The following is a 15,271-nucleotide window of genomic DNA, read 5'->3' as shown; positions in this document are numbered from 1 at the left end:
TCGAAAATCGACTGAATACAAGTTTTATGCTCCAAGTACAATTAGCACTGGTGACAAGTACCAACTGTACTCATCATCAGTACTGAAAGTACTTGTACTGAGTACCGAGCTGTACTTCTCAAAAGTAGAAAAAATACTTGAGACAAGTAGTAATAGTAGGGGAGGATGGGGCAAAATGGTCCCCCTTCAATCGTCAATATTTTCCGATTCAATAATCCGATTGGGATGAGTTAGAGCTCGTTTTGAAGAATGAAAAATTATCTTCAAAATGAAGTTGAAACTGGGAATTTTCACAATGTCATTCACAAGTTATTGACAATTGAAGGGGGGCCGTTTTGCCCCACCCTCCCCTACTTTAATCCAGTACCAATGGATTTTCGCGGAATATTACAGTAAGATTCATCATACAATGGAGATCGTTGAAAAACGAAGAATTAATGCAAATAAAATTATTGTTTATTGTTCGTTTGCCCCTCAAATGCTTGAAAATTGAAATGTACTGGACTACAGTCCAGTGTAATAAATTCTCGAGCTACAGAGATTTTTTTTTCAAAATTTTTCAAAAGATGTGTAGAATAACAATTACCAATTAAGTTTTCCAAATTTAATTTCCAAATAGTCCTTTTTTTTAATAACAAAAAAGGTAATATTCATGCGAAATAGCCAGCAAAATGATTCTCAAAATAATTGTTATATTTTATATTGAACAAAAAAATTGAAGTATTAATCTTTTGAGCTATCTTGTGTGAAAATTGCAATTTCATTATGCGACAAAGAATGAAATTGCCTATTTAGAAGTCGAATTTTGAAAAAAAGTAGCTCGTAACCGTTATTCTAGACATCTTTTGAAAAATTTACAAAAGGAAACCCCTGTAGCTCAAAAATTGAGTACACTGTGCTATTTTTCTTCATTTTCAAGGTCTTGGGGGCAAATAAACAATAAATAATCGTTTTTTTTCCCACTTATTCTTCGTCTTTCAACATATATAAATAATCAATCATCAATGTGTGATAAATCTTACTGCAATATCTCGCGATTTTTAAACTCATCGTAACCTCCCCTCGATGAAATTTGGTCATTGTCATCTGAGAATGATAATGATAATGATAATGAGAACGATAATGAGAATGATAATTAATGATATGAAATTCCCCAACAAAATAACCAACCAAAAGTACTGGAATCAAGTCATAAAAGTACTCGCGAGAAATAGAAAAATTACTTGCTCCAAGCATTAAAACTACTTGTGAGAAGTAAGAAAAATGCTGACAGGAAGTAATAAAAGTACTCCCTCCTAGTACTTTTTCTACTTGCTTAGCAAATATTGTACTTCACCCAAGGACATGAAAAGTACTTGGGACAAGTCGTTTCCCAACTTTTCACAAGGAAACTTCCAAGTAGAATTCAGTACTGGTGAGTAGTAACTTTTTTTTAGAGTGTGTAATTGTCTTATAATTCATTCGAACAAATCTCAAAATATTCTATTCTCTACTTGTTTTTTATAAAACGCCCATCTCATTGCAATGCAAAATAATGAATTTGCTCGGTGTTTCTATGCTATATTTTTAGTGGATTTTGCTCCTGAAAATTTGATTTTTCTACTTATTCCGCAGACGCAATTCTGCACAGACAAATCGAATTTCTGCCTCTAAATATACGCATTAATATATGTGACCGATCGTTTCTCGACGATAACTGAATAAATAATTGTTTAAGTGAATCCAATTGTGATTTAAAATTTTCGTCCCAACGCCATCCTGACCGAGTTCGATCACAAAATTGATTACATCCTTTGTTGTTGAAAAAATGTATTTTGAAACCAATATTCAGGAAAATGTGAAAAATTTTAACATCGGGGCAATGTTGATCGCCAACAGGGCGACACTGTTGTATTCAATGAATCATTGAATTCAGTTTAAAATACCTCATCATAGAAATTGCATTCGGAATCAAATTGCTAATTTATTATCAAAAATATATTACTTATGCCGTGACGAAAACAATTTCCCATTTGTTCTGGATTTGAATGCGTTATGAACGCTCATTGTAAGCGTTTACAAACTGATCCGAAATACCTCTCTGATTTGTAAGCATCAAGCGTAGACTTCATATCATCTGCTGTAATCCACCGACTGGCATCAATATCGAGTAACTTTCCTGAATTATAGTCAAAACGTGTGGCTCGGATTTCCAGTTGAATCGGTTTACCACGTTCTTCTGATTTTCGTGAAAACCTGACGCCTGTAACAACGAACAAATCATCATTTTTTCTCCATTATGTAATGAGTCGTACGATGAACGAAAGATCGAACCAGTTATGAGGGAATCCGTCGGTACGTGTAACGCATCCAAGTTAATGGCTCTGTTAGCCTCAGTGAAAATTGCAATATCTTTCTCAGGCTCCAAAATATTGACGGACGATTCGAAGAAGACGTATTTCCTTCGTTTGACCGACTCCGTCTGGCTGTAAGAAAGATCTTCAGATTTCTGCCAAGAACTGCTGCGCGGCGCAACTGTACCGCCTGGTGCAAGTCGGCTCGTTTGGATTTTCAGTTGAATTATCGAACCTGTGTTTACTAATTGAAGACCAGTGACAATCCTTAAAGGAAGAAAGAACTCATTGCGGAACGATCAAGGGACGGCGTTGAGATCTCAAGGTTTACATCATCCTGTTCACTGAGAAAAATCCCACGCTCGTTCAAGGGCGCGACGCTTAATTCAAGTCATTGTGACCATAAATGCAATCAAAGTCGCGGGACTTTGATTTCAAACAATTTCTAAAAAACAAGTTCTTGAATTAAAGGCGAGGGAATCTTTGTTCCAAAGGCCTGCGAGTCTGACTTTTGCAATTTAATGACGTAAGGAATTGAATCAACTTCCTAAGCCTTCAATTTTGATGGATATAGAAATAAAAAACATGAGGAATCTTAAACCAAAGGTTCCTACCTTTGGATGATTTCCTCTAATGTTGAACCCAACACCGGTGACGTTGAATTAACCCCTCACGTATGGCGTCCATATAACGCGCCTTGTCCCAACGGCCGGGAGACTTGCGGCGCGTCAACTCCGTTATTCAATGAGCGATAACTTGAAAACAGGTGAACGAAAAAAATTGAAATAACATGCATTGGCTGCATTAAACTGTAAAATCAACTCCCTAAGAACTGTTTTTTCCCCATAATTTCCTCATTTTTTCCTCCAATTTCAATGTTTGCCGATAATTGGTTGCCGAGATCTTCGAACATGCAAAATTTATTTATAAAAAACAAATTATTCGATAAATCGAAATTTAACTTCTGCCATTCGATAGAAGGATCATTAAAGTATTTTCAGTAAAAATTTCAAAATTTTTGGGGGAAATTTTGTCGTTAAACAAGATGATTTAATATGATTGAATCGTTTCGATGGAAAATTTTCATCTACAACTTTTGTTCATAGAAAAAAATATTATAAATGCATTTAAAAAAAATAGTTCACTGCAGAGACAATTCCATTGACTTTCCAAATATTTTTTCCAAGTGTCAATATGTCCCTTAGAATTCGAGAAAATGATTTCTTCTCACCGATAGGACAAGCTTATGGGTCGACGCATGGTATCGACGCCGTACGTGAGGGGTTAAAGACGCGCTTTTTCGACGGCATAAAATACGACTCCAATGGCCGAAAGCAATGATGAAGACACCCTCGATTCAACAGCGCAATTTTGAAATACAGTCCCCGCTTTTGAATTTGTTTCAAAGTCGAGCGCGCCTGTGAAATTCACGACAGATTTTCCTCAGTGGATCGAACACAACTTACATGTTATCCGTTACGTTTGACACCACCTCTCTCAAGCTAACAAATTTCAAAACGTTTCCCTCATAACTATCTTCTATGCAAGTACATACACATATTTCACAATATGTAAAATATCTCCACCATTCATCGAATGTGCGTAATTTTCCTGGACAGCCTTGATTATTCTTGCCATACACCTTATCTAATCCATCCATGAACCAGTGATAACGACGCCGCGAGTTAGTGTCTCCCTGAAAGCAGAATTACTCGTATATTTGACTAAATGTCCAGAAAATTTTCTACAAAAACAACTCCACGTGGTAGATTTCATAATTTCGGATTGATTTAGCTCGTTCAGTCGAATTCACTAGTGAAGTGGTAAACGGAGATAAGTCAACTCATCTCCCAGTTGAGTTTTTGAGGAATATTTCCGAATCTAAGGGAGATAGCAAAATTTTCGTAATTACATTTGTTGTAGCACTCAATCGGCTCCACAAAAAAGGTTGTAACAAAAATTTTGCTAGCTCCCTTAGATTCCGAGATATTCATTGAAAACTGGTCAATAGCCAAAATTGAATTATCTCCTTTTACCACTTCGCTACTGAATTGAATCTCACCTCATTCTCCATGCACACGCTCACTGGGGATCTTTTGAACATACAATCCCGTACTGAACCGTAACAAAAGTGTGGTCCTAATTTACGTCCTAATTCCTCATAATCCCCCTTAAAACATGCATCATACTTTTCATAGAGTTGTCTATCGCCGTCGCTGCATGCACCAAAACAACTCCCACTCTTCCTCAAAGCAGTTTCGTGAACTACCACAGTACCCAACAACCTTTCGAATTCATGGAATGTTATTCCTGCAACAATGAATGTCTCAATTGAATTTTGCCAGTTGGCTTGATTTACTAGATCAGCCCAATCTAGTTCATACGCCAGGGGCATTTTTGTGTCCGTTGAGATGTCCAGAAGATTTTATTCATAAATGTTTATACTTATCTTCATTTTATTTCTCTGCATTGAATTTTTTTGCCGTTTCAAACAGTCACAATTTTATGAAGTGTTTCCTGAGTTATATGACATTGCGCTCTATTCGTATTAGTTCACGAGATAATAACTGAAAAAATTCTCAGCGCAGGTTTTTGAAAAAACGGTTATCGTATGTGCAATCAGCGACCGTGAAAACAAAGTCCAATGATACTTGATTCAAATACTCTTTCTACTTAATTCAAGTCAGCACGTGCTTAAATCAAGTAGGAAAGGACTTGATTCAAGTCAAGGTTTGTTTGAATGAAATCGAGTTCTTCTTAAATCAAGTCGCCAAATCGACTTGACATTTTTTTGGAGATACTTAATCCAAGTCGATGAAATCTACTTGGAATACCTATCATTTTTTCTCAGCTTGATTCAGTCCTACACAGATCAATTAAAGACTCGTCATCGAATCAAGAACTTTTTTTGGGGATGAATTGAAACCTTCGAAGTTTTCATAATTCATTTCCGAGTGTGGACTCTCAATTTTCATAAAAACTCCAAAGCTTCGTTGACAGATAACAGACACTTTTCGAATCAGCCAAACCTCGTTTATGAGGTCCCATAGGAAGACAACGTCGTAGAGTTCTCGGTGATAGGCGAAGTGTAGCTTCGAACACATCTTTATAAGCTTGAGTGAACTTGGCGAAACGCTTCTCCTTTGCGTCTACTTCGGATGCAAAACTACCTGCACAGAATATTAGAGTGATCCCCAAGTCAAGTTCAAGTTCAAATACTAAAATCAAACTTACTGTTGTGGAACCCTTCAAGTGTTTTGTAAGAAAAACGGAACATATGAAGAGCTAGCTTTTCCGTTTGCATTATTCTTCTATACAAACTGTAGATGAAGTCGTGGGGCGATCTCGGATAATCACATGACGAGGAAGATGTTAACTGCAACACGGACGAAAAAATATAATAGAAAAACCTATCGAATTCGTTAGAAAATTCTATTGAATTTTGATTGAACTGTTCTATTAATTTCTGGCCGATTCTATTGAAATGTTCAATAGAAAATATTCAGTAGAAAAAGTCAATAGAATTCAATTTTTCTACATAACTTATTCTATTGAGATATTTTCTATGGAATTTCCTCGGCTCAAGTTTTTTCGTTTGATTTTCTCGATGAGAAGAAAAGAAAAATAGAACGAAAAAAACTTGAGTCATCATGAGTCGAGCAAATTCTATAGAAAATATAGGAAAAGAATAAGTTATATAGAAAAATCGAATTCTGTTGACTTTTTCTATTGAATGTTTTCTATTGAATATGTCAATAGAATCAGCCAAAAACTAATAGAAAGTTTAACAGAAATTCAATAGAATTTTCTAACGAATTCGATAGGTTTTGTGTTGTAAGTCAACTATTATATGATACTCTGGCTAATGAATAGTAGAAATGACCAAACCTTCAATTCAATCAGGTGAAGTATTAAAAGAGAGTCGAATGGATCGACTCCCTTGTTCAGAAGTATTATGCAAGAAATGTCATTCAAGTTTTTTATGATGTCGTTGTCTCTGCTAACCGTTTTTTCAGCAAAATCTCTTAATGTGTGAGGATTTGTCACATTGGTATGTGACAAATAGTATTGATACTCTTCGTGTAACTCGTTGATTCCCGTCATACTTCGCTCCAGATTTTCCATGTGTCTGAAAATTCTCTCCTTTGTCGGCGAAGAAGACAGTATGTAATTTGTACCCTCAATTGGATGTACATGAATTCTAATCTGGTCAGCCATATCACTGGTAGCTTGAAATATCTCTGCTAGTGTTCCACCCATGAATAGTTTTTTGTCACCTTCTATAAAGTCTTTCAGATCCACAGGTCTTTCTGCTCGCAGAAGGCTTGCGGTGATCACGATGACGAAAATCGTCAGCATGAGTCTGTCCATTTTTTCTAGATGTCGGACAACTCCGTTGTCAAGTAAAAGAACAAGTCGAAGTTTTTCAATACTGAAACAAAGGTGGATTTTGAGCCTCATTTATATCCAATATTACAAAAATTCCTCTGCAGGAATTGCAGAACGGCTAGGAGAATATGCGGAAAAACCTTCGGATTTGCGTAAATTCTTATCAACAGCCAGTTCATACGTGGCTTGCGCGCATTATCTCAATACTGTCTGATTTTTCATAGCGAATATAGAGGCGAGTCGGTGAAAACGGACCATCTTTAATGGGCAATAATTCGAGGACAGCTGATCATCTTTTTTTCATTTCCGACGCATTTTTTCAAGCTTCACGGATTAAAATGCGGTGCTATATTTTGGTCTTGAAACCATAAAAAATTATACCAATCAGCGAGGTGTCTGCTCTCGCTATCTCCTGAACAATCGCCGATTCCCATCTCACCCATACTTACGCTATAAATCTCTTGTACCCTTTTTTTTACAGGTCTGAGGATACGAGTGGCGAATTTATTCTTCAAGCTGTTAACATGCTTCCTTTATATATTCAGGGTTATCACGGACAACGTTCCTACATTTGCGTCATGGTGAGTGAACAATTAAAAAAAATACTTTTGCGAAGGAATTATTTTCTTCGGAGTAGAATTCATTTTTTTAGGAGCGTATTTCTCCAGGCCAGTTATTTCCTGGTGGTACAACTCCATCTCCAAATATTACAATTATATTGAATTATGGGATGATAATACTAGGGGAGGGTGGGGCAAAACGGCCCCCCTTCAATTGTCAATAACTTGTGAATGACATTGTGAAAATTCCCAGTTTCAACTTCATTTTGAAGATAATTTTTCATTCTTCAAAACGAGCTCTAACTCATCCCAATCGGATTATTGAATCGGAAAATATTGACGATCGAAGGGGGGCCGTTTTGCCCCATCCTCCCCTACATATGATCTTGAATGAACTCCATTGACAATTATTAACATTTAGAATTATTCCAAATTATTTTACCTAAGAAAAATCTTAAAAAAAACAAATATTTTTCAAATCAAGTAACCAAGTATTTCTCAAATTTGAAAAAAATGAACAATAATGAAGGGTGTTCATTGAAGATCGTATGTAGCATAATCATCTCATTCAACATAATTGTAATATTTGGAGATGGATATGGGCCACGTAAGTGTCCTAGCTAGGAATGACGCCTGGAGAAATACAAATTAATGAGTTAATTGTAGCAACCATCATTGATACTGAACCATTTTTCTGTTTTGTCTACCAAAATCATCTGAAATTCAGATATTAGCTTTTGCTAAGTTTCTCCTTGAAGAGACAAAAATTGAAAGTTAATATTTCGTCCCGAAAGTATTCGCCAAAAAATCTTAAAGAAGAAACACTTGATAAATGGTTTGGGAACTTGCACTTGCCACTGCTCCTTAACATAGTCTCAAGATTGTCATAACAGATGGAATACAAATAGTATCCTATTTGTATTCCGTCTCCCTCATTTTGTCATTAATTGATTAATCAAGTAATTAATGAATCACCAAATTAATGAATAATAGCAATCGTCATTGACAATGTACCATTTTTCTGTTTCGTCTACCAAAATTTTCTGAAATTCAGCCATTACCTTTAGCTAAGTTTCTCCTTGAAGAGACAGAAATTGGAATTTAATATTTCCCTCCGAAAGCACTCACGAAAAAATTCTCAGGAAGAAACACTCAATAAATTGCCCTGTGCACCATATAAATAATAGCTTCTCATCTTTACGAGATTGACATTGTTCACTACTCCGCACTTGCAATTGCTTCTTCTACTTTTCAGTTACGGTTGTACACCAGGAAACAAGTCGGAAATCCTGGCATCGCAGATGCTCACGGAAGAGGAGTTTCAAGACCACTCCACCATCAACTGGGACGCAATTCTGTGGGTGAGACGACCTTTAGAGCTGTGGGTCGTTCAGGTTATTCTAGCGATGGTATCTCTTGCCGAGGCATTGCTACTCGCCTATCTCGGATACAAGGTATGTTTCTGGTCGTTATAATAATTATGGAATAGCTCGTATCAAATTTTCAGTTGAATATTTCGCTTTCTATCTCCCCTCTCATTCCTTTTCAGGATTAAATTGCACAAGTTTCAAGCATCAGCTGATGAAAAATATTAATTCAACATAGAAGTCCAATTTAGTACAGAACTCCTCCGGAGGTAGAAAAAATGTAGCGTATTATGTGTATAGAGACACAATAATAACTCGTGGTTGTGGAATATAAAGGCGTTGTCTTTATCGCAGAGATGTGTTTACATCGAATATATAAATCGGACTGAATTCAACTGAGCTATTCGTCGGGGAGCGTGTGAGTTTAAATACCTTCTGTTATGGAAGGTTCGAGAACCATCCAAAAATCTCGTGAGAGACAAGTACAGAATTACGCCCGTCTCGACAATGACGGTATAGAATATTCGAGACGCGTTAATAAACTTCGAAACAACAGTTCGTTTGTGACTCGCACCACAAAAAAAATCATCAGTTGAGAATCCTATCGGTATTCACAAATTAAAAAATGAGCGCAAATGTAATTCCATATGGCAGTATTGACTATGGCCAGAAAAAAGTTGGATTAGAGCTTAAATGCCCACATCCACGTAAGCACACATATTTTCTCCACAAGAGGGCAGAGCACCGCTTTGAAGTCTACACGCAGCAATGGGCGCGACCACTTTGTCCACCTCCAGTTGTCCACGTCAAAGATTGACACATCACTGAAAGTACACATGCTTGATTGCCACACCCTTTTTTTTAATCGTTATTTTACATCGTTTTGGCCCGGTTGGGGTATGCTGCGATGATGATCAAGACTTTAAATTGTTTAGATCTCACCCTTCTACCCGGCCGGGTTTTGAACTCGGAACCTTTCGCATGTGAAGCAACACTGCGAAAACTAATGTCTGAATCTCAGACACTTTTGTAAGCACTTTTGGGACGATCTTGTAGACACTTTTGAGAGATTAAAATGTGCCTGAATCAATAGAGGTATTTCAATTTCAGACACCAAGATGTCTGAAATTAAGATACAGACATCAGTTTCAAACACAAGTGGTGTTTGAAATTTTCAGACATCAGTTAGATTTTCAAACATTTTTAAAGATTCAGACGTTTTTTGCCATCTGCCATCTTAAATTCAGATGGTTTTCAGACACCTATTGGGTGTGTGAATATGACTCCGTCATTTTTTGTTCAAATAAAACACATTTGCTTGTTTAGAAAATTAGAGAAAAGTTTATTGAAAGTATGCTCCATCTGCAGCTACAACCTTCGCCCATCTTTCAGGTAATTTACGTATTCCTTGCCTGAAGAAATCCTGGTCGTTTGAGCTGATCCAATTATCAAGCCAAATTTTGATACTTTCGTATGAAGTGAACCGTTCTCCTGTAAGATCTGGCTGTAGTGTTCGGAATAAGTGGTAATCCGAAGGAGCTATGTCTGGCGAATATGGCGGGTGGAGTAGCACTTCCCAGTCCTGTCCATCTAAATATCTTTTCACAACTTGGGCGGTATGCTGTTTGGCATTGCCATGTTGAAGAATTAATTTACTGTGCCTATTCACCCATTTTAGTCGTTTTTCTTCTATGGCTCGCTTCAAACGCATTACTTGTCATCGGTAAACTTCGCCATTAATAGTTTGAGAGGGTTCGAGCAACTCATAATATACAACACCTCTCTGATCCCACCAAATGCAGAGCATAACCTTGGCACTGTGAATATTTCTTTTTGGCTGGGATGGGCCGGGTTCACCTGGCTTCACATAAGCTTTTTGGCGTTTAGGATTCTCATAATATATCCATTGTTCAGCTCCTGTGACTATTCGATGCAAAAATCTTTTTCTTTGCTGTCTTTGAAGTAGCATTTCACAAATTGTTGTTCGACGTTCCATGTCTCTTTCTTTCAATTCATATGAAACCCAGTTACCAACTCTTTGAACCATTCCCATTGCTTTTAAACGCTTTGTAACAGTTGATCGTTCAATATTTAATGCTGCATTCAATTCTGATTGAGTTTGGCAAGAATCCTCTGCCAATAATGCCTCCAATTCAGCATCTTCAAAATTTTTTGGTGGTTTTCCATGTTCTCTGTCCTCAGTGCCAAAATCATTCTTTTGAAATCATTGAAACCATCGTCAAAGTTGTATTAGATGGAGCATGCTCACCGTAAATCTCCACAAGCAAACGATGAGTTTCCGCTACACTTTTCTTTGCAATATAATAGTGTAATAACACTTCCCGCAAATGATGTTTACTTGGAACGAAAGCCGACATTGTCACGAAGATAAAAACACTTGTTGCTTACATCCCAACCAAATGTCACGTAGTGCGTTTGACAGCTGACATAAAGTACTATCGAATACAATTGTTGCCATTTATTATTGCACGTAAGCAATACTAAAAACGACATTTGTTGGGAAAGGGCGGAGTCATATTCACACACCTAATAGTTTTTGCAGTGGATGAGTCAACTTATCAGACATGAGAAATATCTTAAAAATTAATGTTGGAATGGACTTTTCCGTCTGAATCAAGTGAGATATCTTAATAGTGAAATGTTCGAATCGCTCATAAATAACTGAATTTCAGACACAGAAAATATCTAAAAATAAATACCTCAAATTTTTTAGACACAAAAAATGTCTACCATCATTTTCAGACAGAAATGGTGGTTGAAATTTTCAGACATTAGTCAGATTTTCAGACACTTTTGAAGATTCAGACGTTTTTTACCATCTAACATCTTAAATTCAGATAACTGTCAGACACCTGGTTTTTGTAGTGTGCCCTCTTGTGGAGAAAATGCGTATGCTCATGTAGATGTGGACATTTAGGCTCTGGCCCAACTTTTTTCTGGCCATGGTCAATACTGACTTTCTATATCTCTTCATTATAATTCGGGATACCCCGTATCAAATTCTTTCCAGAATATTTTGTTTCATCTCTTACATCATTCCTCTTTCTGAGTACTAGCATGACCGGATCTTTTTCTTTCATCCAAACAATGAAAACTTCATTATTATTTTATGGAAAAATGAGAAAGTGAAATCTACTGCATTTCAGACACTCATGAATGCATTATAAAAACCAGTAATACATCCAGTCAAATAATAATGACCGCGAAAGAGATCAATTCAGTACGCTGTACCAAATTTACTGGTATTGATGGAAACTTCTCCACTCCATTAGCATCTGCTTCCTTAATCCGTCTCATAATCGGTTTACTCGTACCACCGGTCAAGTGCCATTTTCACCACCTAATCGATTCTGCTTTGATCCGGTGCAAGGTTTTGCGATTTACTCGAGGTATAGTTAAGCTCAGTTCGGAAGTTTGAATCATTTACATAGTTAATATATACTACCCGGTGAAGAAACAAGTTGGCGGAAGTTTTCAGACCGTCTTTGGTGTTATTATCGTATTAAGCTGTTAGCTAATACTAATTTAGGGGAAAGATATATACGATTGGATGAGCAGTTGATTACTTATTCAATCAATGATTGTATCCACACGAAGGGTTTTCAATCAAAAAATATAATATAATATAGGGAAGGGTAGGGCAAAACGGACCACTGACAGAAAATTGATAATTTTTGCTTCCGAATCGAAGTTTTGTAATCGTGATTTTTTTCGGTTTCTCAATTTTGGATGAAAATGCCTAGAAATGCCATGAAACGTGACATCCCATTGAAATTTTTGGGGATATCATCGTTTTTGTATTTTTTTGTTCGGAATTCATTTTTGCGTACTATGACATGGGTAAAATCCAGGGAAACCTTTTGAAACTTTGGCTTCTAGTTAGGATTGTCAAGGAACATTTCTACATCAAATTTTAGATCGATATATTTGATAGTTCTTGAGATGGAACAATTCACCCAAAATTCTTGAGAAAAAAAATTAACGCATCTATATTTCACCTGAGAAAGCCATATAACATGTGTAATGAAATTTATTTTCAATGTGAGGAAACGAACATTAATTTTCGAAATTATGACACAGGATCGACCTCAGGACTATTAAAAAATTAATCAATAATAGGATCGCTAATATTCCGATGAGAATTTTAAATAATAATAGTTCGGTCCACTCAATATCCTCAAATGCGAAGCAAACAGTCAGAATTGTAACATGAATAACGATTGAAATGAATAACTCACGTAAGAGGTCATCAAACATTTTTATTCATTATTAAGAGTCGTCAAAATTACGATGTGTTAAACAAGATGACAAGTACCCGTTAGTCCAAAATTATCACTCCGAAAACATTTAATTTAATATTCCTCCCGACTGACCTCGATAACAATTTTCAAAAATTATAATCCGCTTATTCTCACTCCACAAATAACCCATTCAAATAAAAATATATGAATGATCTTAAATCCACATGGATCTTAATACAATACACATATAAACGCATTCCCCGAATTCTCAAGATACAGAAAAATTACTGAGATCACCCCAACACAATTGAATTGAAAAATATAAGAGAAAGTAATGACAAAAATATATGGCCCCTCTCCTCCTCCATGATCTACTTTGTTGATTCCCTTGTTTAGTGATAATATATGTTTAACTTATCTGATATGTCAGCTGCAGTCTGACGGTGTAATTGGGTTAATTTTTTTGTTTTTTATTTTGCACGTGCACTTTGTGCAACTTGATAAACCTTGGGATCCCACAATCGAAAATACTGAGAGATGTTAGTCGTGGGCCGGCTCGGAGGAAAGAGAACGAGGTGTCGAACTCTCGATTCTTCTAAGACTTCAGTCAGGTGTCATATAAACACTAAGATGGGTATATTAATTCCCCTTCTTTCCTTTTATCTTTTCCCAAAATTTCCTTCATCCGGCTCTGGTAATTCGATGCTTCTGTCGATAAAATCATTTACCCTACACATGGATATTTGGTTCTATTTTTTGAACACAAGCATTGGGAAGGATTCGGAAGCCTGCTATCAATGAAATTGGTAGAAATGAAAATAGGAGAAAAGAAATACGTGGAGAGTAGCAGGTATATGTAATCTGTCAAATGGCTTCGGTCGCACTGCTTAATTAGACATGAAATAAATATAAAAATATCCGTTTTGCCTTTAGACATACAGATTCCTAGGAAATATTGGTTTCTCAAAGTCATTTGTGGGTTGAGGTGATTAGCAAATCTGATGAAATTGCGGTTCAACGACAGTTCTTGTCTATAAAAACCTTGTGATGGTTACGGTCCAAGAAACTCACTTTTAATTCAACACATTCAGTGTTCCTAATTTGAAGGAACGAAAAAAAAACAAAAATTACCAATTTTCTGTCAGTGGTCCGTTTTGCCCTGCGGTCCGTTTTGCCCTACCCTTCCCTGTATAATATTTCGACAGAATTAATTGATTCTCTCAGTGTACAAAGGTCTCTCCGTACTTCTCCGTTAACTTCCAACTATTTAGAATAGCTCAAACGATGGAAATAATTTAATGCAGTACATCAAATCAATCTTTAGAATCTCCAATAATCAGGATATTGATTATGATATTCCGAACATTTCGTTTACATTACTGACAGCAATTTGAAAATAACCGACATAAATTGAGATTTTGAATGATTTAATGGTGCATGCCCAGTGATGGGAGTGATAAATGATATATGGATATCTATTTCCCATACCCAATTTATGTCCTCCACAAACAATCATCAATTAAACTCCGTGATGCTTGTGGCCTCGTAAACAAGGCAATTCACCGAAATTACCTGAGCTTTGATGTTTTGCTATCATCATTACATCCCACGAGTTTGAGTGGTTTTCTTCCCCGAAAATGTATTATGGGAAAAACGGAATGTCATCAGGGTTTAGTGCGGTCATACTGAATTCATGGAACTCGGTTATTGGTCCATTACTGCATTACCGGGGAGTTAGGTTTCGAGGTTTATATTACAATCCATAATTCCGGGAGTGTCTCTCCATGGTTTGTCACTTCATAATCTTCAGTTTCTCGAATGCAAAGTTGAGGAGTAAGAGTTTTTGGCTTCCGAATGGAAGCATTGTGTTCGTCAAATTCGAAAATTCCAATTTTTTGCATTAGGATAACCTACGGCCAACCTTGTGCCAACATTGAGCCAACATTGGGTCAACCTGGCGCCGACATTGGGCCAACATTAGACCGACATTAAGCTGGCATTCTGCCGATATTAGACCTACATTAAGCCGACAGTCGACCACTCTTGGACCAACCTTGAGCCGGCATTGGGCCGAGAAATATCGTACCTGGATCCCTATTTCTATATTTTTATAATTTTCCTGTTTTTTTTCAAACGATACAGCGGAGTCTCGGCACCTTGGACATTTACCCCCACTCTATACCCCAAAGTTATATTGAGGAAGCATCTCAAATCCTCACATACGGGGTCCCTGCCAGGCAGCGAAAAGACACTGAGAAAAGAATAGTCCACACGCAATACCCCCTTCCCGTGTGCACTTCTAGTGCGGTAAGGTTTTGAGGTGTTTTCTCATGTTTTCGGGTATGAGAAATCCGAATCCG

At 36.8% G+C, this 15,271-nt stretch overlaps 2 protein-coding genes across 2 annotated transcripts in view; one reads left to right on the top strand and one right to left on the bottom strand.

Moving 5' to 3' along the window:
- LOC107043599 overlaps positions 1 to 9,010 on the bottom strand; it is a 9,951-nt gene extending 941 nt beyond the window's left edge. The window contains exons 1-8 of the mRNA XM_015265154.2: positions 8,344 to 9,010; positions 6,222 to 6,765; positions 5,568 to 5,709; positions 5,363 to 5,503; positions 4,396 to 4,643; positions 3,800 to 4,029; positions 2,314 to 2,600; positions 2,077 to 2,242 (exon numbers count right to left, since the gene is read on the bottom strand). Coding sequence (XP_015120640.1) covers positions 2,077 to 2,242; positions 2,314 to 2,600; positions 3,800 to 4,029; positions 4,396 to 4,643; positions 5,363 to 5,503; positions 5,568 to 5,709; positions 6,222 to 6,704 — 1,697 coding nt within the window. The 5' untranslated portion in view covers positions 6,705 to 6,765; positions 8,344 to 9,010. The remainder of the gene's footprint in view (positions 1 to 2,076; positions 2,243 to 2,313; positions 2,601 to 3,799; positions 4,030 to 4,395; positions 4,644 to 5,362; positions 5,504 to 5,567; positions 5,710 to 6,221; positions 6,766 to 8,343) is intronic.
- LOC107043570 (potassium channel subfamily T member 2) overlaps positions 1 to 15,271 on the top strand; it is a 169,943-nt gene that overhangs the window by 92,826 nt on the left and 61,846 nt on the right. The window contains exons 4-5 of the mRNA XM_029126494.1: positions 7,204 to 7,303; positions 8,538 to 8,736. Of these exons, the coding sequence (XP_028982327.1) occupies positions 7,204 to 7,303; positions 8,538 to 8,736 (299 nt within the window). The remainder of the gene's footprint in view (positions 1 to 7,203; positions 7,304 to 8,537; positions 8,737 to 15,271) is intronic.

Source organism: Diachasma alloeum, unplaced genomic scaffold (assembly GCF_001412515.2).
Source record: "Diachasma alloeum isolate Michigan unplaced genomic scaffold, Dall2.0 Dall_scaffold_00603, whole genome shotgun sequence".
NCBI lineage: Eukaryota > Metazoa > Arthropoda > Insecta > Hymenoptera > Braconidae > Diachasma > Diachasma alloeum.
Note: the sequence above shows the minus strand (reverse complement) of the source record. Positions and strands in the feature narration are given on the sequence as shown.